The sequence below is a fragment of the Cebus imitator genome, unplaced genomic scaffold, assembly GCF_001604975.1.
Source record: "Cebus imitator isolate Cc_AM_T3 unplaced genomic scaffold, Cebus_imitator-1.0 Scaffold239, whole genome shotgun sequence".
In the NCBI taxonomy this organism is placed as follows: domain Eukaryota; kingdom Metazoa; phylum Chordata; class Mammalia; order Primates; family Cebidae; genus Cebus; species Cebus imitator.
This window is the reverse complement of record NW_016107554.1, coordinates 1,664,075-1,686,879: the sequence shown is the minus strand read 5'-3', so window position 1 is coordinate 1,686,879 and position 22,805 is coordinate 1,664,075. Positions and strand designations below refer to the sequence as shown.

General features: G+C 34.6%; 1 protein-coding gene across 2 annotated transcripts in view; it reads right to left on the bottom strand.

The window, feature by feature from the left end:
• Positions 1–380: 380 nt before the first annotated feature.
• The window catches only part of CMC1 (C-X9-C motif containing 1), a 79,233-nt gene continuing 56,808 nt past the window's right edge, over positions 381–22,805 (bottom strand). For both annotated transcript variants that reach the window (XM_017498255.2, XM_037727768.1), the window contains exons 3-4: positions 7,250–7,340; positions 381–3,859 (exon numbers count right to left, since the gene is read on the bottom strand). In XM_017498255.2, coding sequence (XP_017353744.2) covers positions 3,739–3,859; positions 7,250–7,340 — 212 coding nt within the window. In that variant the 3' untranslated portion in view covers positions 381–3,738. The remainder of the gene's footprint in view (positions 3,860–7,249; positions 7,341–22,805) is intronic.

The following is a 22,805-nucleotide window of genomic DNA, read 5'->3' as shown; positions in this document are numbered from 1 at the left end:
ATAGTTGAAAAACTCTGTGAGGTGTAAACAAATGATTGTAACTCCATACACCATTCAGTTAGAAGTAGAAGGAGCATTCACACAGGTTTCAGTCTAATCTGCCACTTCAGTAGGCCACTATATAAACCTAAATATATGTGTGTAATGATAAAAAGTCATTTTCTTTAAAGGGTCTACAGCTGTTTGTTAGGTAGAGCAGCTTCTAAATTGTTAGACCTTGTGTTGAAATGTAATATTCTATTTATTGAGAAAGTGGCTTTAGGAGTTTTAATCATAGAAATCAAATGTTGGGCTGTATTGATATTATCAATCATGAAATGTCCACACACTCTTATTCTAAGTGGCCAATTACTTGTAAACAAAGAAGGAAATAACAAAGATGGCTTCAAATGGAAATTTATCTAAATTCTTTAAGGGTGGAGATATTTACTTGGCTAATACACTTTTTGCCTGAGTTAAAGTATTTTATGTAGGAGGACTTTATCCTTTTCGATAGAGTTTCATATATCTCATACTCAAAAGAATATCTCAGATCTCTTCTACTGTATTACTGAATAGCATACATACATAAGATGATGTTCGCCATTCACCAGATATTGTCTTTCTATTATCTTACACTTATTCAAGCTTGTCTGTGATTAATGGAATTGGTATCAGATGCTGGAATTTATTCTGACCAATGAACACAGCTGACTCAGGGGAGTACAATCTCCTGCCAAGTAATAGAACCAAACCCAATATGCATAAAACAAATACAATACTCCAGGCTTTAGCTGAAGGAAGCAACTACCTGTGTAATAACAAAGCAGCAAAAACTATTTCTCATGTGGCTGCATAGGCTGTATATTATATCTGATCTCTAATGTAGCTTACTGGTTTGCCTTTTTTAAAACCAAAATTGGAAATTTTCCTTTGTAAAGAAAAAAAGTCTTATGAGATAATTGCTTGATTAATGTTTTGAACAATACCAAGAAATTAATTAAAATAAATTATTTTTGTTTGAAATTGAAGTGGATGTGAAATATTGTCCTTGCCTATATATCTCAAAAGTCTGGTACTAATTGTTGGTTGTTAATATGATTCATATAATAGACATTTGTTAAACCAACTGCTTTTGAGTGGAGAAAATTATTTTCCATCTAAACAGTACAGTGATGATAGCTATCAAACAGGTATACTAAAAAGTCAGTGACCGATTGTGACAGTTTAAGTGCTAGGCAGATATGTTTAAGGTTCTTTAGTAAGGAAAGATTAACCCCAAAATTTTTTACCCAGCTGAAGTTTTAAAATGTACACTTGATCATCTCTGCTCTAGAAAAAATTCAAAAACAAAACAAAAACAGTTGCCTATTGAATGTTTTATGTTGACTTCTTTCATACTAGCTGAAACTTGCTCCAAAGAGCTTCCTTAAATCTTTAGATTTATTTTTGTAAGATTCAATTCAGTACATCCATAAATCAACAGAATAAAGAGAACATAAATAACAAAAACCCACCTATTCCTTCCTCTTGCTCCCTTATTAGCTAAAATAAAAATGTACATGTCTATAGAAGACTTACTGAGTTGCTGCCAAAATGGAACTGAATTCTTAAAAGCAGGAATGTGCCTATGTAAAACATTAGAAAACCAAAATAAATGGGAAAATTCAGACTTGAAAAACTGAATCATGTGACAAGAAAGTACTGATATTCAGAAAGGCTACTTAGAGAAGGTGTATCTGAAGTGGTGGAAAACATGGGTTATCACATATGAACGGAATAATATCAACAGAGGCACCAATAAGCAAGCAAGACACAACTGAGGCAGATGTACCTAGTGAAAAAAATTCAGTATGGATATGCATGGGTATTCTGAAGGTTACAATTAATGGTTTAGTCTTTGACATAAAGAGAATGAATATATTGTTTATAATCTAATTTGGCTTCTCTGGGGAAAGCAACATGTACATAAGTGAACTTCCACATGAAGTGAAGTGGGCTACTTCTGATTTTAATCAAAGCTATAAAATAGTCACAGATTGTATATTTCACTAGCTTCTTCAACTAAATTCCATATTCATTTGAGTTATCTCTAAAAACAGTTAAGGTCCTGTGCTCTAGGAAATGCACCAATACCAAAAGGTCAATGTGGAAATACAGGCATCTTTACCCCTATCCTGTGTGGTCTCTAGATTTCTATATTTGCTTTGCTTTTGTCTGCTCTAGTAATCTTTCTTTTGATCTGTGGCCTGGGAAAATGTGGGTTCTTTGTATTTCAAATAAGAGTAAAATAGTTTTTAGAGTGGTTCACTCAAGAGTGAAGTGTGGAACTTGAACACCTATTGATTCTTTAGTGTCCTATTTGATTTAGGTCCTTTAAAAAAAAAATCTCACATCTGCTTCATGGGATTGAAGCCAAAGTTAAACCTTGTCTTAGTGCATAGTAATTTCTATTTGTGATTTTAATGAGGACTGTGAAAATGTAAATAAAATTTACTTATCTTGAAACTAGTTACAATGGCTCATGGGGGGGTGGGGAGAAATAACTTTTAATATGAAAGCTCAAATTACTAAATTGAGATGGAAATTTGTATACTACTTCCTAAGTCCATTACTATGTTACAGAATGGTAATTCACTTAGAAAAATAACTTTTCAAAATGAAAGATTAAAGGATTCAGTAGCTGAGTTACCAGGTTAAGAACATACAATACGCTTTAGAAAATTCTCCATCAAAGATGTAAGTAATTCATATAAGTATGTATCTCCTTACCTGTGGTTCTGCTGTGGTTTGAGTGTGTTTCCCAAGAGTTCATTTGTTGGAAACTTAATTGCTAATTTAATACTAAGATATCGAGCTTTTTATGAGGTAATTGGGTGATGAAGGTGGAGCCCTCATGAATGGATTTATGCCGTTATTTTAAGTATATGTTCTCAAGAGAGTGGGTTGTTAACAAAAGCTTGCTCAGCTTGGTCTCTTGCACACACTTGTTTGTCCTCAATTTTTTCACCCTGTTATGTTTTGATGCAGTATGAAAACCCTTGCCAGAAGCTGCTGGCAAATAAACTCCAGAACTGTAAGCCAAATAAGCTTTTCTTAAAAATTACCTGGTCTTGGGTATTCTCCCATAGCAACAGAAAATGGACTAAGATAGTTTCCAAATAAGCCTGTACTACTAATAACAGTAACTACCAATATAAAAGCATCTACCAGGTCTGAAACACTGTCTTATACACTGTACTTGTACCTGCAATACTCAGTAAATCCTGACATGCTGTATTAGATTTACTTCCACAGTTGTATGGCTAGTAAGTGGTAGAACCTACCTGGTTCTGGTTCATGGTCATTCTGCTATACTCTCTAGTTATTATTAACACCTTTGAAAGTTGTCCATTCCTACTTTTCTTTAGTTTTGGCTCCCATGATTAGCCATTAGCCTATACATGGAAGAAAAGTAATGTAAGGTCCATATTGAACTCTAAAAAATCAGTATCACTGTTAACAGAACTACAGTTGTGAGAAAACTTTTAAAAGGTCCAGAATGACCAGGAAAACCAAATCCCACTTCAGTAATTACTCCTTTCCCATTTAAGAAACCAGAACTTTGAAATAAAATATTTATTTCAGATAAAATTAGTATTTCCATAATTAAGATAAAGTAAACACACATTCTTATCTTCGTACATTATTTAAGGTGATTTATACTATAAAATGACTTCCATGAATATTAGATTTCCTGAATGTCATTTGAATATCTGCCTACATGCTTGTGGGAAGCTTCTGCAGCCTTTTCTTTGCAGGAATTCCAGTTCTTCTGAATTCTTCCCTTTCCTTCAGGTATTCCATTTTGCATTCTTCATAAAAGGCTGGATCAGTATAGCTACGAGAAGGAAACAAAAATACTTTAAATAATCTTGCATGTGTTAAATGTAAGCTTACTTTAATTACTAATATTCAGACATCTGGTTCCTCAGGCTCAATCTTTAGAAGCGGACTTTTAGTAATGATTCCAAATTCACTGTTAACATTATGCTACCAAAATAAAGACCAAATCACTCATTTGTATATAGCACTGTCAGAGGATAGAGCAATGAGAAGCACAGCTCCTGTCCTGGAAGCCCACGGTGTTAAAGGGCAGACAAAAACCAGATTACAGTTAAGTATACAAAATACTGTGACAGAGGTATGGCCCAGTGTACCATGGAAACATGGAAAAATGGGGAAGGCAGAGATACCAAGCGGAAATGCCTAAGTTGCACTTTGAAAGACCAACAGAAATCCATAGAGAAAGCAAGAGTGGGAAGGCACATGGATGAGGAAAAACTGATGCATGAAAAACTGCCAAGCAGAGCGGTACACCACTCTAGCAGATTATGCACACAGGAGAAAAGGCCTGAAATGAAGATGGAATGGGCAAAGATCAAATCGTGATGTGCCATTTATGCCATACTAAGAAATTAAAATCTATACCAAAGGAAATGGGGCACAATTAATAGAGCACCGCACCTGTAAGATCAGTTTTCCGTCTTGGATGAATCTGACAACATGTGGCAGACAGGACAAAAGGGGGCAAGCAAGGTTCGAGGCAAGATCTCCAATAAACTGTTAAAATAATCCAGGCAAAAAATGATGAAGACACAGGCCAAGGGAGGAGGTGTAGGAATGAAAAGGAAGTGATAATGTGGGGAAACTGCAGAAATCAATAGGAAATAACCAATTTGAGTTAGGCAACAAGACTGTAGATACTAGACTACTGGATAATTCACAAAGACACACTGTAGGCCAAGCAAAAGGAGCCAAGTTCAGTTTTAGACTTGGACAAAGAAACAAACGTTACTTCCTTTTTTTTTTTTTTTTTTTTTTTTTTAAGACAAAGTCTCACTTTGTTGCCCAGGCTGGAGTACAGTGGCGCGATCTCGGCTCACTGCAACCTCCACCCTCTGGGTTCAAGCAACTCCCCTGCCTCAGCCTCCCGAGTAGCTGGCATTACAGGCGCTTGTTATCATGCCCAGCTAATTTTTGTATTTTTGTTAGAGACGGTGTTTTACCATCTTGACCAGGCTGGTCTTGAACTCCTGACCTCGTGATCCACCTGCCTCAGCCTCCCAAAGTACTGGGATTATAGGGGTGAGACACCACGCCCGGCCAAACTAAACTTTCTCAGATTTAAGAATGGGAAGAGAACTTGGGGAAACACCATGAGTGCAAACTAAACTTTCTCAGATTTAAGAATGAGAAGAGAACTTGGGAAAATACCAACTTAATTGAGTAGATTAAAAAAGAAAATGTTGAGAAGTACAGAGAGATTTTGGGGAAATGGGGAAAAGTATTATCAGGGAAGATGGAGACTTTTAAGATGGGATTGGCAGAGATAGGTGAAGTAAAAGAGAAAGAACAATTTGTTGGATTTGGCTACCATCAGCCCATTAGAGCCTTTAAAAAGAGCAAGTTCAGTGAAGTGAGGACAGAAATCAGATCATAGTGTATTAAGGAAAAAATGAAAGTAAGAGGTAGAAAAAAAGGAGCACAAACCATTAATGTTTAAAGATGAGAGAGGAGAGCAGCTACATGCATTTCATGAAAATATCAATAGTAATTAACGAAGAAGAACACCTTATTTAAAGATGAACAAATATTTCTTAGTGTATCTGGGGACTCAAAGTCAAATAAAATTTTCCATTTAATTTCAGTAAATGTCAAATCCTTCTTTGTTTCCCTCAATGCTTATCTCTTCTAAACAAGCAGAAACAGCCGTCCTTCCCAGCCCCTCCCCTCCCCTCAGGTGGACTAGAATCTGTTATTTTCTCGTATTTCTAGCATGTCAGAGAGAGAAGGATATTCAAATGATTAATATTCAGGTAAATAGTAAAAAATACTAATCAAAAAAAAGCTAAAATTTACTGAATACCTATCATAGTAAATGTGTTTATATATAGTACCACAATCAATCACTCATAAGGTATAATTATGACTTCTTACAATGAACCTGCCTAAGGTCACATGGCCAGCTCAGCTGGCACTGATACAGAAGCTGAACCCAGGTTGCCCTCTCTGCAGTTTATATGCCTGTCTACTCTGTTCTAGAGCTGCCCCATCTGGAGTGAAAGATAGTATGTCAAACTAGCAATAACAATTATGATGACTGAATCTAAGATATAAAAATTATTTAATATACAAGACATACAATTCAGTCACACAAAAGTTTAAGGGATTCGTTTACTCAGTAAACAGTTCTTGGAAGCACTCAGGAATAGAAATGAAAGAATATAAAGTCACAGAATGAACTTTCAATCCTCTATGGTAAAGCACTGAGTATAAATAGGGACCATAAATAAGGGCTGCTGTTGATATTATTAACTGAAGAAAAAACATCAACATTGATTATGTTTCATCTACAAATATAGAGATGAGTTTACATAATCCCTAAAGTCTATTCCAACTCCACCATTCTAAAAAAATGTCTATAGATTTATGTGTACATACTCTGTTATTAAAAAAAAATGTAGGGTTCAGGTGCTCAATACTTTTTAAATTTAATCCCCTAGGAAATATACCATACTGACATATATGCTGCACAGGCTAGAGAAATTAAAGGAAATAAAGGCTTGCCAAAATTAAGATCTCTCAACATTCAATTAACTATACTTGCTAAAGCATTCTGCAATAATATCTGTCAATAATATGGGCAATAGAACGTGGGTGAATAAATCAACATGCGAATTCAAAGAATTTTTGGGGGGATCTTTTACTTGGATTTAAGGAACTACAACAAAATATTAGTAAACGTGGCATTATAAAATTATTTTTAAAATTAATTTAGTTAACTTCAAAAATCTAAGTTTACCTTTTTATCACCTAAAAAGTTATCTTAACTTTCTAGGAGTCAAATTATATTAATTCAACAAATCACAAGGCTGTAAAGGGTCTCAGAGATATTTTAATTCAGTTATCTTTACATTAGAATAAACAAAAATCAGTCTGTACTATATTTTACAAAGTGTTCATAAACAGTATTTGTTAAATGGTAAAAAGTCATACAATTTTGTTTGCTGACTTCTTTTTAATTAGATACAATGCTGACAAAAATTGAAAAGACTCATAAATATGTTGCATTTTTAAGACTATACTGGAACTTCAGATTCGGCCAACAACATAAAAAATTTGGTATGGAGAGGTACAGAATACATTACATGTAATGAGTTAAGTAACATACTCTTAACTACCACACACACATATACACAGAAGTACAAACACTGAGATAACTACTTACTAAGCAGTTAGACATTCTTTCAATGCAGAGTTTTCTTTCCGACATTTTATTACCATAAGAACTCCAGAGTCCTTGCAACATTTGGTAAAATCTGAAATAAATTTAGAAGGAAAAAGTACTTGTAACTACATCTATACACACACACACACACATACACACACACACACACACACACACACACACGAGTTTTTCTTTTTAGAGACAAAGCCTCGCTCTGTCACCCAGGCTGGAGTGCAGTGGCACGATTATAGCTCACTGCAGCCTTGAACATCTATTATGTAGATTGTGCTATGCAAATAGTACCATGCTCAACAAAAGACATGTACACCAGTAAAAGGCAGAATAAGATGAGTGATATTCACTTTGTAGAAATAAATTTGATTTGAGAAGACGGAGAGAGGACTTCTGAGATGAAGGGTAAGGAGGCTTCATAGAAACAGGATTGAGACAGGATTTCTAGTGGAGAAAGAGTACAATCGTGTCCTGCTTAACAATGAGGATACAGTCTGAGAAATGCATCATTTGGCAATTTCATCGTGGTCCAAAGATCAGGGTGTACTTACACAAACCTAGATGGTACAGCTGACTAGACATCTAGACTATTTGGTATAGCCTAGGCTACAAACCTGTACCATATGTTACTGTACTGTACTGCAGGCAATTATAACAGAAAGGTAAGTGCTTGTGTATGTAAACATTTCTAAACACAGAAAAGGTATGGTAAAAATACAGCATTATTATCTTATGAAACCACCATCATATATGTGGTCTGTTGTTGACCTCAACATTGCCATGCAGTACATGACTGTCCAGGATAAATACGAAGAGTTGATTCCTCCTTTGAAGGGGAATTGTTTCCAGCCATTGGTGCCTGTTGTCTAGTCTCTCCATATCTTCTTAGTACCTGGCAACAAAAGCTGGTAGATTCCCACCTGATGGCATCAAGGCATCCCTCTTCTTTTACACAGCCCTGCCACGGTTTCTTAACTTCTAATAAAAGGACTCTCACTTCATTTCCAAGTAAGTTCTAGGTGCCCTAGATATTACAAATGGCTTTCTGTCAAATTTCCATTCTGCTAGTTTGACCTTTAAATTGTACTGGCACCTTGGGTATTCTGCCTTTTTAGGACCACAAACCCAGAAAAGCCTGGTGCCTATGCTACCCACAGCTGGGCCACTTACTACTCTGTCTTGTGTTTGCTTTGGGTCAGACTCAGTCCTGTCTTATCTCTTACACAGGACAATAGGCTTTGCTCTTCATCTTTTGCAGCTACTCTCGTGAACTATTCTGGTCTCTCCTTCTGATCACTGGCTGCTCTAGTTCCAGACTCTGCCACCTCTAATGTACTAGAAGTATGCAACTATTTCCAGGTCAGATCTTAAACATCGTCCTTACAAAAGTGTAATAAAAAAAAGTGTCTTCTCAATATATTTTGTAACTTTTAAAATACAAAACAATCAAGATTACTCTCTTTTCTTGAGCTATGTGTTTTCCTTCCAGTTACTTAGCAATATAAATTATTTATAATTATCTTAAACAGATAATTTTAGAAGTGTCCATGAAAATACATATTTATGTCATAAAAATATTTTACAACCATAAGAAACCAAAAATTAGATTTGTTAAATGCATAAAAAATTTATTAGTGGGGGCTTTGCTGAGACGAGAGCCCTACAGCATAGATATCTGTAACCACACACAACGCCACAGTGATAGTTCAAAGAAAATTGATGGAATAGGAACAAGAAACAAGGATGCAATAAATGACTTTAATTCAAATAATTTAATGTGCCATGATCACATGAAATAAGTGATGCATAGTATTCCCCTTTAAGGACACACAGGATTAGTTCCCTTTGGCTTTTGCTTCACTAGTCTCAGCAGTCCCACCATTTGCTCTCTCATTCCCAACCCAGCCTGTTAGACACTAAATGTAATCAAGTATCTTTGCTATTCCAACTACAAATGTTCTTGTTCCTCTGGATGCAGATGAGCTGGGCACACAGGTCAAATTAAACCAAGTCAAATTCCTTTGTGCCCTTTGACAAAGGACTCTCTAACACTCAAAGGGCAAAGCAGACTTACAGCCAGCTCATTTTCAGTGGAGATGCTGAAGGGTAGCTGCATGGCTATCTACAAGTCAATTAACTTTCACTCTGGAATGCCTAGCTATTACTACGTGTTAATTTTTGTATTTATAGCATGATGTTTAGATCTACTTTCATATAAGCAAAGCCTACGATCCCAAATAAAAAGACATGGGCCATCCTCAAACAATATGTAGACAAACTTAATCCAGAATTAACTAAATCTAGCTAAAGCCTTCTTTAAGAGAACTGCCATGTTCAATGGTGGCAATGAACCATGGGCTGGATTCCCCTGCACCATCTTACCTTTACTGTCACCTTACTATACCTACACCAGACCAGTTCACCCAAATAACGTCTGGAAGAAAGGTAATTAGATCATGAATTTTGCCTAATGAAAACACACTAGTTGACCAAACCTTATTCCTTTTCTAGAAAACACAGAGACAATGGCTGTTAACAAATATTTACTTTCTGAATTTAACAAACTCAATATTTTAAGTTACTTGAGAAACTCAGAATAGGATACTTAGGCATTGCATTAAGATTTGTTTTGTCTAATATTAATAAAAATGTCCTTGGTAGGGAACTGGTGCAAAAAAGCATTTATGTGTTCTGATCACAACAAAGGCATCATCTATGCAGTTTCACACTTGTCCAAATCTCTTCAGGAGTAAATGTGACTGACCTGAAGCCTCAAGCTGTCTGTAAGGTTTTTGTCACTTGTTTAGCAACAAGATTTTAATGAGGACCTTTCTTTCATCCTTCATTAGCATATATTCATATAATAGTGATGTTGCTAATACTGCCAACTGATTTCTAAAATGGTATTCTGAAACAAATCCAATTTAAATTACTTCCATTTTTCAATTTATGTTAAATTTTAAGGAGCTTGTATATCTGATTCTATCAATAAATTTAATTACTATTAAATACTATAAAAATCAAATTTCATTCAATTCAATCTTAAGGTAATACAAAAGAATATCAATAAACAGAGTAGGAATGTGGAGAGATTGTTAAAAGTTATTCAAAGGCTTAAAGTAATGAGCACTCAATACATTTTTTTCTTTAAAATATCAAGAACATAAAATTCCATATCTTTCTTTTGTAAACTCTTCATTTATCTCAAAGAAACCCCTTAATATCATATACTATTGGTAAAAATATTATTTGAGGCTCATGCCTGTAATCTCAGCACTTTGGGAGGCCAAGATGGAAGGATCACTTGAGGTCAGGAGTTTGAGTCCAGACTGGCCAACATGGTGAAACCCCATCTCTACTAAAAATACAAAAATTAACCTGGCGTGGTGGAAGGCGCCTGTAATCCCAGCTATTTGAGAGGCTGAGGCAGGAGAATCACTTGAACCCAGGAGGCGGAGGTTGCGGTGAGCCGAGATCGCGTCATTGCACTCCAGCCTGGGTAACAAGTGCGAAACTCCGTCTCAAAATAAATAAATAAATAAATAAATAAATAAATAATTTTAAAAAATTGTTTTTGGATATAATTAAATTTGGATCAAGATTATCTAGGAAAAAAACATAAAGAGATAAAGTCTTCTTCTAACTTTAACATAATGGACAAAATAATTATTCACACTGTAATTAAGTACAAGTAGTCTATATAATTTCCAGTTTAACTGTGATATGAAAAAAACTTGGGAGCCTCCATATAAAACAGTAATAATTTATTTTTAATTTATGGAACTTCCGGATGTACTTTAATATTTAAATAACCCCCAAAAATGTGGTTCCTTAACTGAGCAAAGGATAACTATGACAACTGTGCATTGAACTAGAAATAGCAGGTAGTTCATCTTTTACACTTTCTCTGCACATAGTCAGTTTTAAGCAACATCATTACTTTGCAAATGCAGTTATCCAATTAGAACTAAAGTATTCACTGAGATGACAATTTTTAAAACACACTAAATTAAAAGAATTAATCCCCATTATTTCATTTCTCTGACTAGAACCACTCTGTTCATATCTCCATTAATTTGATTTTTAAAATGAATTTTTTCACAACCATCTTTAGACACAGCACTTATTCTTAACTTTTCAGGACTTTAATTTTCTTAGCCAGTAAAGTCTTCAAAAAATGTCTATTTTCTCCCAGCATTACAAAAAGCAAAGGTATATTTGGATACCAATATACTTTAGAATTTTAACATATAAGCTATAGACAATATTTCCATGACTATGCCATCATCTTAATAGGTGGAAAAAATTAGGACATCCTGTTTATTAAAGAACATAGTAGGGCAGACTTAAAAATCACCCTAAATTCATAATACATCACATCAACTCTACAAATAGGAATCTGAATCACAAAACTTTCCTTATATAAAACTAGATAAGAATAAAAGCAGAGAGGTACTTTAAACATAATGTAGAAAAGATCTTTTGAACAGTTATTGAATTATAAGAGGTTTTAAAAATGTAGGACTAAAAATGATAAAATTTGAAAGAGGGTCTAAGTGCTGACTTTTTGTAAGATTTCTCTTCAGACAAAGGTATCTGCAGTTTTAAATCTGTAATGTAAATTAAAATCTACAACTAAATTTTCTCAAGAAAAGCTATCTTTTATGTGAAGACTTCTGCAGTGAACAGTCTAATGTCAGGTCCCTATAGACAATGCCTAAGAGCTACGCCACTCTCAGTAATCATCATCCCTTCTGGAAGCTGTGAAGTAAAAAGTGCCTGAAGACAACAGGAGGTCACCCTCAGTTTTCAATGCAGTGATGAAGGTCTGAACCAAAGCAGAGACAATGAAGATAGTATTTTTATCCTCTTCTTTCTAATAACTGCTCAGCTGAAGGAAATCAAGGCCACAGGGACAAAAAGCACATTATTCTGTATAACCAACAGCATGAACAGTAATTCATGAGGCTCTGACTTTATGTACATTAGTCTATACAATTTAGTAACAGAATTGTAGATCTCCCTGTGACCTCTGCATCAATGATCCCAGTAGTTTGACTTTTGGAAAGAATGTAATCCAACCTATAGACAAAGCCAAGTATAAATTAATTCCAGACTAGATGAGAATTAGGATAAATTCAAGTAAGCTGAAAAAGTGTACCAGTGAGTCTTTTCCAGCAAACACTGTAGCCAACCCCCTGCAAAAGGTTCCAAAGACAATTTTCTAGAGATCCATAAAACTATTACTTCAAATGGGAAAATATAATGTGCAGAAATGATAAACATCTTTCACAACAGGGGTTCACCAAATCCCGGACCACAGACTAGTACCAGTCCATGGCCTGCTAGGAACCCGGTGGCACAGCAGGAGGTGAGTGTCTGGCGAGTGAGCATTACTGCCTGAGCTCTACCTCCTGTCAGATCAGCAGTGGCATTAGATTCTCACAGGAGCACAAACCCTCTTGTGAACTGTGCATGCAAGGGATCTAGGCTGCACACTCCTTATGAGACTCTAACTAATGCCTGATGATCTGAGGTGGAATAGTTTCATCCCAAAACTACTAGAAAAACTGTCTTCTGCAAAACGAGTCCCTGGTGCTGGAAAGGTTGGGAATCACTATTTCAGAAGACATATATTGAAACAGCGGCTTCTTCACTGCACTCACATCCTTAAAAAACGTTTCCATTTTCAAAGGCAAATCTATAACACTGCAGATGGGAAATCACCAAATCCTTACCTTAATTTTTAAGAAAACATTTGTAAATAATGTTGTTAGTTTTTCATTAATTACCAAAGTAGAACAAAAAAGAAAAAATTACTTACATTTCTATCTTCATAACAATAATAGCTAATATTTATTGTGTTTATAATATGCACTGTCCAATTAGTTAATTAATGACTCACATGTATTAGCTGACTCAATAAATTACAATAAATTATTTTCTCATTTATCTAGGGGCTCATAAAATATCATTCATTCATTCAACAAACATTTCAAAGTGCTCACTGTATGTTTAAACACTGTTCTAGCTTCTGGGGTTACCATGTTGAGTAAGAATGAGAGAGTTCCTGCTCTGTGGGAGCTAACAACATTCTGAGGCAGACAAGTAATATTCAACTGCTAACAGTTGAGTTGATACCTGCTCTGGGTAGGGAGGGTGCTATGGAAGCACAGAACGGCAACATAAAACATACTCACGAGGGACTTCCAATGTGAAGTATTCTTAAGCTATGCTCTACAACTGTGTTCTATTAGCAAAAGAAGAGAGGGAACAGTATTCTGGACAAAGGCAAGGGCATAAAGGTCTGGAGGTGAACAGGTAGGACATATTATAGAGAATGACTCAACTCAGCCTTGAATTCCGGGCTCAAGTGATCCTCCCACCTTACCCTCCCAAGTAGCTAGGACTACAGGTGTGTGGCACCACACCTAGCCATTTCTTTTATTTTTATTTTTCAGAGACAAGGTCTTGCTATATTGCACAGGCTGGTCTTGAACTCCTAGCCTCAAGTAATTCTCCTGACTTTGCCTGAAAAATACATTTTTAAGGACAAAAAAATATATATAGTATTCTCATCACATTAGACATTCAACAGTAAGGACTTTTCATAAAGTATAATGAAACAAAAACTTGTATCCCATTTGTGCTAAAAAAAAAAAAAAAAAAAAAAAAAAAAAAAAAAAGCTGGGGGGGGGGCAATGCTGTATTCTTCCATCTTGTATGATATCTGTGTGCTGAAATGTACTTGATCCAAATGCTGAAGACAGATATATTTAAAAGACGATTAAAAAGAAATTGTATTTATGCATCTAAAAATGAAAATGTTTTAAAATTCTGCAGCAAAAAAGATGGCCATATTCACTTCAACAAAATTATGAGTCATTAGTGTTTTTAAAAATATTTCATTTTAAAGATGAAAGTAGTTCACCAAGAGTTATTGTATATGTAGAAAATGCTAAAGATTCCTCCAAAAGACTACTAGACCTGATAAATGACTTCAGTAAAGTTTCAGGATACAAAATCAACATCCAAAAATCAGCATTTCTATACACCAGTAATGTTCAAGCTGAGTACCACATTAATAACTCAATCCCATTTACGATAGCCACACACACACAAAAATGCCTAAGTATACATCTGACAAAGGAGGTGAAAGAGCTCTACAAGAAGTATAAAACACTGCTGAAAGAAATCACAGATGAAACAAATGGAAAAACAACCAATGCTCATGGATTGGAAGCATCAATGTCATTAAAATGCCCATAATCCGCAAAACAATCTACAGACTCAATGCTATTCCTATTTAATTACCAATGTCATTTTTCACAAAATTGGAAAAAAAAAATCCTAAAATTTATATGCAACTAAAAAAGAGCCCAAACAGCCAAAGTAATCCTAAAAAAAAAAGAAAAAGAAAAAGAAAAAAATAGCTGGAAGTATCACATTACCCAACTTTAAAATATACTACAAAGCTATCGTAACTAAAATAGCATGGGACTTGTACAAAAATGGACACACAGAACAATGGAACAGAATAGAGAACCTGGAAATAAAGCTGCATACCTACAACCAATTGATTTTAAACAAAGTAAACAACAATAAACACTGGGGAAAGGATACTCTATTCAATAAATGGTACTGGGAAAACTGGTTAGCCATATGCAAAAGAACGAAACTGAATCTCTACCTCTCATCACATACGAAAATTAACTCAAGATCTCAAGATGGATGAGAGACTTAAATGAGAACTACAAAAAAAGAAAAAAAAAAATTAAAAAGGCTGGGTGTGGTGGCTCATGCCTGTAATCCCAGCACTTTGGGAGACCAAGGTGGGTGCATCACCTGAGGTCAGGAGTTCAAGACATAGTGAAACTCCATCTCTACAAAAAATACAAAAACTAGCAGGATGTGGTGGTACATGCCCGTAATCCCAGCTACTCAGGAGGCTGGGGAAGGAGGATCACTTGAACCTCAGAGGCAGAAGTCGCAGTGAGCGAAGATCATGTCACTGCACTCCAGCCTGGGCAACAGAGTGAGACTCCAACTCAAAAAAAAAAAAAAAAAAAANAAAAAAAAAAAAAAAATCCTAAAAGAAAACCTATGAAAAACTCTTCTGGACATTGGGCTAGGCAAAAAATTTAAGACTAAGACCTCAAAAGCAAATGAAACAAAAAGAATTGAAAATTAAACTAATTAAAGAGCTTCTGCCCTGCAAAAGAAACCATCAACAGGGTAAACAGACAGCCTAGAGAACAGGAGAAAATACTTGCAAACTATGCCTCCAACAAAGGACTAAGAGGTATTGTTGAGGATGCGGAAAAAAGGGAATACTTATAGACAGAGCATAAATGAGTTCAGCCCCCATGGAAAGCAGTTTGGAGATTTCTCAGAGAACTAAAAATCTAACTGGATAATCCTGCTACTGGACGTCTACCCTAAGGAAAATAAGTCATCCTACCAAAAAGACACTTGCCCTTGTATGTTTATTGCTGTTTACTATTCACAACAGTAAAGTCATGGAATCAACCTAGGTTTCTATCAATGCTGGACTGGAGAAAGAAAATGTGGTACACAGAGCCATAAAAATGAAAACACATCCTTTGCAGCAACATGGATTTAGCTGGAGGCCATTATCATAAGTGAATTAACAGAGAAACAGACCAACACTGTATGTTGTCACTTATAAGTAGGAACTAAACAATGGGTATGCAGAAATATAAAGATAGAAACTACAGATACCGGGGAGTCTAAAATGGGAGGGAGGGAGAGAGGAAGGGAAGCGAAAGAGCAAGGGCTGAAAAACTACCTACTGGTTACTATGATCACTGTTTGGGTGATGGTTTAATAGAAGCTCAAACTCCAGAACTATGCAATATATTCATGCAACAAACCTACACAAGCACCCCTCAAATCTAAAGTAAAAAATAAAATAAATTTTAAAGATTAATTAATGGTAAACTAGAACCTATTAGAGCTATATGGAGTCAGAATCTTTAAGACAGGCTATGTTCCAGGTTCATGATGAGCACTTAGTTGCCATGAAAGGACATAAGCCATTCCAAGTTATAAAACTTTCCGAACAAGGAAAATATGGAATAACAACTGGGGCTTGCTATGTTTAAATTCTTACTCTATTTTCTAAAGTCACTGTCTTCATTCTTCTATAAATTATCTGAATACAGCTTTAAAATATAAAAACTAATAAAACATATCCGCCAGACAACTGTCTTTTCTGGGAAAGTTTGGATCAAGGAAGGAATAATCATTATTGTCAAATGCTGTCTGAGACATCTACTAAGATGAGTGTGAATCACCCAACAGTTGTTATGTTAAAATTTTAAGCCATAAGGTCCAGAAATACCTTAGATTCACATAATTCCAGGGAGGGTATTAGAACAGATAAAAATCCTTATTTATTATGATATTGATGTATTAAACATAGCTTTAACTTTCAATTCTCTAGGATAATTTTTATATTAGCTGCATGTTAAAAAGATATTATTTTGGACGTATTAGGTTAAATAAGATTTTTTTTTTTTTAAGAGACAGGGTCTCACTATGTTGGCCAAGCTGGTCTCAAATTCCTGGGCCCAAGTGATCCACCTACCTCAGCCTCCCAAGGTGCTAGGATTACAGGCATGAGCCACTGCGTCTGGCTCTTTAAGATGTAATATTGAAATTAGTTTTATCCCTTTAAATTGTAAAAATGTGACTACCATAAATTTAAAATTTTATATAACTTGCATATATATCTATTGTCTTATAAAACTTTCTGTGATTATGGATATATTCTCTGCATTTTCCAATATCATAGCCTCTGGTCACATGTGACTACTGAGCACCTGAAATGTGGCTAATGTGACTGCATAACTAAATTTTTCATTTTAATATATGCCTAAAGGTGACCAGGTTGAACAACATAGCTAAAGACATTTTTAGTTCCCTATAGTTCAGGTGAGATGGAAACAGTGGCTGATGATTTGGCTACTGCTTTATGATTTAAAACTTATGATCATTCTAGGCTTAGTTATATTCTATATCTTTCCTTAGAACATATTTTCTTATCCACTGATTCTTTTTAAGCCTATTAAAATACCTAATCAAAATAAAATATTTAAGAAAATAAAGACTATGGCATAAAATAATCATTCAGTAAACTTTACTTGCTTAGCATATATTTATTCAACAAATATTTGTGCATTTATTTGTATACAAAGGAATATTTGTAAGTATTCATATATATTTAGCTAACAAATTGCTGAATAAATAAGTGAATTAATTGAAGGAGTGCCAAATTTATAATTCTCATTTTCTACTAGGTTTTAGTTGATTTAACTCACTCTAACATTTTAAAATATCTTGCTAAATAATCTGTCATTACTGTTATCTAATTTCTTTGACACAGATCAAAATTTCCAGCACTACTTTATCATGATTATCTCTTCAGTTTAGTAAAGGCTGTATTCAGAATTTATTCATAAATAAAATTCAAAAAATAACAGTAACAAAACTTTGGGGTTTCATAGAAAAATTAAAAAGTTTCAGGAGGATACTGAGATTCATTATCTCAGCTCATTAGAATATAAGTTTGAGATTAAAATGTGATGCAAGTAACATCAATGATGAAAAACCAAAAGTCAAGAATACATTAATGATGTTGAATAGAAACTGTCTTATTTCACATGGCCTTTTTCTTGCTTTTCCATTTTCCCAAGTAACTTTCTAATCATTTTTTGTAAGGTAGTTAATAATGTCAATAATAATATCAATAAAAACATGAAAATGGCAACTAAGATAAACTGTTTACTCTGTACCAGGCACTACTATACTAGGTACTTCATGCTGATTAGCTCACTTGAATTTTACAAAAAACGCTATCAAGTAAGCACTATTATTATCTTCATTTGCCAGATGAATAAACTGAACTTTAAATAGGCTACATCATATTTCCAGGATCACATAGTGTGACATACATAGACTGGTTTAGAACCAGGTCTTTTAATTTCAGAAAAATATCTCTAATTACTATTGGATTCCACTTACTCCTTTCCAAAACACAGGAAAAGCTCCTATGCTTGTTAGAAATTTCCATGCCCACACAATAGAGACTTAGGCCACTTATCTTACATGAGGTCACAAATGAGGCCCAGGAAGCAAGTGGCAATGGCTCATCACATTGTATCACTACCATAGAAAAGAATAAGGTAGATCCTGTTGCTGACTTTTTGCTAAATACCCACTTAGCAGCCATATAAAATAAAATAGCATCAGATACCTCAACTTTCTGATTCCATACTCTGCTTTCCAGAATTCCTATAAAATATATTTAAATAATTAAAATAAGGATTTTGTACATTAGAAAGTGGCTTCTTCAAACAAAATATGATGAAGTGTTAAATTTCATGTTTCAGATATTAAGTGCTCCCCTAATTTGAAGGGGAGACATTCGCACAGCCTAGTGTGGCCAATGAAATCACCAAATCCCCCTATCTTTTTTAAAAGACCATATGGAAGAGATTCCCTAAGTCTCCCCAAATACATTTTTCTTACATATTCCCTCTTTGCTGTCCCACACAGTCTTTGATGTTAAATGGACCAATTCATTAATAGGTACTAATCAAAGCAACTGACCAAAAAAAAAAAAAAAAAAAAAAAAAAAAAAAAAAAAAAAAAAAAAAAAAAAAAAAAAAAAAAAAAAGGCAAACTTCTGAACATGGATCCTTCTAGGGTTTCTTGTCACTAGTAGATGCTTTGCCTTCCCTCATCATCTACACAATGGGGAAACAAAAGTAGGATCCGTGTTTTTAGTAATACAAGTAATAAACTAACCTGCTGTACTTTTTCATACTTGCAAGTGGTTTACAGCCCATTCTGGCAATAGGTATGAGCCAACAGTGACCATTAAACACTACTTATTGAGGGTCCTGGACAGAACCAGTTGTCTTGTTCTAGACTTCTGAAATCAAGGTTAGAGTGTGAAGGCCTTTAGAGGTTACTTAATCTAAACTCTTAATTCAGAAAGTGTTTCCCACTGCATTTTACTGTTTAAACATTTGTGGTGACAGAAAACTCTTTATTTCACAAGGTAGCCATTTCCATCCTGTGTGTGGGTGTGTGTGGTGGGGGTGGGGTGGCAGGGCGGGAGCAGCACAGACTGAAAAAAGCTAGTCTAATACTGTCGATTCATCATATACTATAGGAAATAACATTCATATTTTTTTCTCATCTTCTGCCTTAGTGCCAGTTCAAATATTACTGCCTCCTCAAGGTATGTGATTTCCAGACTATTACCAAATCTTTGTCACTCTCTTTATAATATGTTCATTTGTCAAATTTGTTTATTTAACAACTGGTTTAAAAAACATTAGCATCTCCTATGGGGGGGGGAACAAATGCATCCTTAAAGACAGCAAGTTCTCCAAATTCAATCACAGTAGAATTTTTTATTCATTTCAGATATAAAAATAACAATGTGTATGTCTTTCTTAACAAAAATAAATCAGTAAGCTGAGTGCAGTGGCTCATGCCTGTAATCCCAACACTTTGGGAGGCTGAAGCAGGAGGACTGCTTGAATCCAGGAGTTCAAGACCAGCCTCAGCAACACAGTGAGACCCCACCTCTACAAATAATTTCAAAAATTAGCTGGGTATGATGGCACACACCTGAAGCCCTATTTACTTGGGAGGCTGAGGTGGGAGAATCACTTGAGCCCAGGAGGTCAAGGCTGCAGTGAGTTTGATCATGCCACTGCAATCCAGCCTGGGTGACAGAGCAAGGCCTTGTCTCCAACATAGTAAGTAAATAGGTTCCCATTTGTGAGGAATCATTGAAATCTGTCTTCTCTCACCTGAAGCAAAAAAAAATTTTTATATAAATGTGGGTTTTGATGATGCCATCAAATCTATCACACTAACACTAACTGCTTAAGTGTTAATACTATATCATGAAATCGTATGCAGCCATTAAAAAATAGCACACTGATAAAGAATGATCTCCAAGATTTAAAACTGCAAACAGCAAGGTATAGAAGAGTCTATTATGAAATGTTATCATTTCTGTGTCTGGGGTATGGGTGTGGTGTGTGTGTGTGTGTGTGTGTGTCTGCAAGCAAATAATGACTATGAAAGAATATGTAAGAAAACTGATAGCTATGGTTATTTCACAGGAGGAAAACTGGCAGGGAGAAGAATTGAGGAAATATATTTGTATTGTGTTTTGGTACTCCCTACACCTCACGGTACATTATGGAAAAAAAAAAAAAAGGAGGAGGAAGGGAAAAAGGGAGGCAGGGAGGGAGGGACGGAGAAAGGGAGGGAGGGAAGAAGGGAGGAAGAGAGAGAAAGAAAGAAGTGAGAGAAAGAATGAAAGATAGAAATCATCTCGGGTGCAAGAGACGGGAGAGTGGGGTCTACAGAGAGGAGCCTTGACTTCTAAGAGCAGAGTGAAAAAGCCAGTTCCCTCTCTCATTTTTTCCTAAGCAGGCCCTTCTGCCCTAAATTGCTGTTTAGTAACAACTAGATGGGGAACTTCACTGTATCTCATTAGAACTCCCTGTTCATTGCACTCTAGGAATGTTTCGGCAATTACGGCTTAATTTTATTAAATGCTAATTGTTCTCGAATATAAATTTGGATATTGCTTTTCAAAAATATACAAACTATATAGATCCTACTATTCCCATTATACCAGTATCAAGCAAAAAAACACTATTCCAGTGTAAAGTGACACTATCAAAAGTCACACTATTGGCTTTCTTTTAATTTAACACAGTCACACCAACTGCCAAAATCGAAGAAATCTGACAATGGTAACACGTGTTACCTTGCTAATAAATAAGTCCAAATTTTCAGTTTTAAGGGAAAAAAAGGAGGAAATAAAAGACATGTTATACTAAATTTAATTAAACATTTAATAGGTATGGTATCTGCAGTTAACAAGGCAAATCGATCCTTTCAGTTCTAACTGCAGTTTATTTAAAGACTTTACAATTTTACTGCTTAAGAGCAAGTCCTATGGAGGTGTTATCTCACCATTTATATTTTCACAACACTTATGATATTGCTATCACACTCTTAAAATAAATGAAAAGCCCATGCCACATTTCAGACCGACATAATGTTACAGACTATTTTTATTTCTGAAGATAAACATTAAAATAATTCTGTATTGCTCACTTTCTTCTTGTAATGTTGAACATTAAAAAAAGTAAAACTAGGACTTTTTTTTTAAAGTCCCAGGTATACTTGAAAAGCAGAGGTATAATCACTTGGTTTTAAAATTAGTCACTGGAAAATATATCATTATAAAATTGTGACAACAATAGCATCTTACAACAAAATTATTATGCTTTTAATTTTCTATTAAATTGTGATTTATTAGCTTGCTACTTTAAAGATTAGACTGTGTATAGAATGAATTTAGTGGTGCATTTAATGAGACAAGAAGGTAGAAGGATGAACATGAAAAGATTATTTTACATTGTAGTGCATGAGCTATTTGATAATTCTAACATAGTACAAAAGAAAGCTTCTCTCTAGATGGACCATGGTTCAGTTAACATCACTGAATATCTAATACCTCCAACTCAATTAATTCTCACCTGATTAAGATCAGACTGATATTCAAACTAAATCATCTCTCCAGTCAAGTAGAAATCAATATTTCTGATTTTACTTTTAAATTACAATAGAAAATAAAATGCATGCATCTTCAATATGCCAAGAGTAGCTTTTCTATTCTAGTCTACCATGGCATGGATAACACAGTTGATTAAAGAATTATTCTAATTTGAGCACCAATATGTAGCAGAATCTGATTAATTTGAACACAGAGATGGAGTAAAGTAATTAAATATATCTTACACAGGGCAAATAGAAAATTGACATAAAATAAACTTGACTTGTTTAAAACAAACCTCACTATTTATCAGCTCAAGTAGTTAGAAATACAGTTTTATTAAAGACTGATGATGCTCAGAGAAGAGGCTTGTTTCAGGCACAGATATTTATAAGGAAGGTAAAGAAACAGCTTTTTTTGCATCATACTGTTTCTACCACTACCACCTCCAAAAAGCATGTAGGTGCTTAAAAACAACCAAATTATTTCTATAGACTTTCCCAGAAAAAAACAGAACATACTGACCCATCTTTGTTGAGCACGGAAACTAGTGAATCCAAGAATAAAATGCTTACATAGTTGCAACTGTTACTACTAAACAGAACATGAAATAGAGGTCGCTCCTCTTTCATTTCTTAATTCTCTTCAAATTTAAGATAGAGAAGAAAAGTAAACTATTTGTTGGATTAATTGAATAGAAATGACTTTTTGCTTGTTAGCAAACTCAAAAATTCAGATGAAAATGAGAAAACTTTTGAATTTTAAAAAATATATTTAAGAGAGGAGAACCACAGATAAATGTACAATTTATTAGAATTAAAACAATTTAGAGACTACTTAGTATGTACTAAGATTACATACTATACATTTTTATTATATATTATATGTAATATGTATACTTCTATATATAAATATTTTTTACAC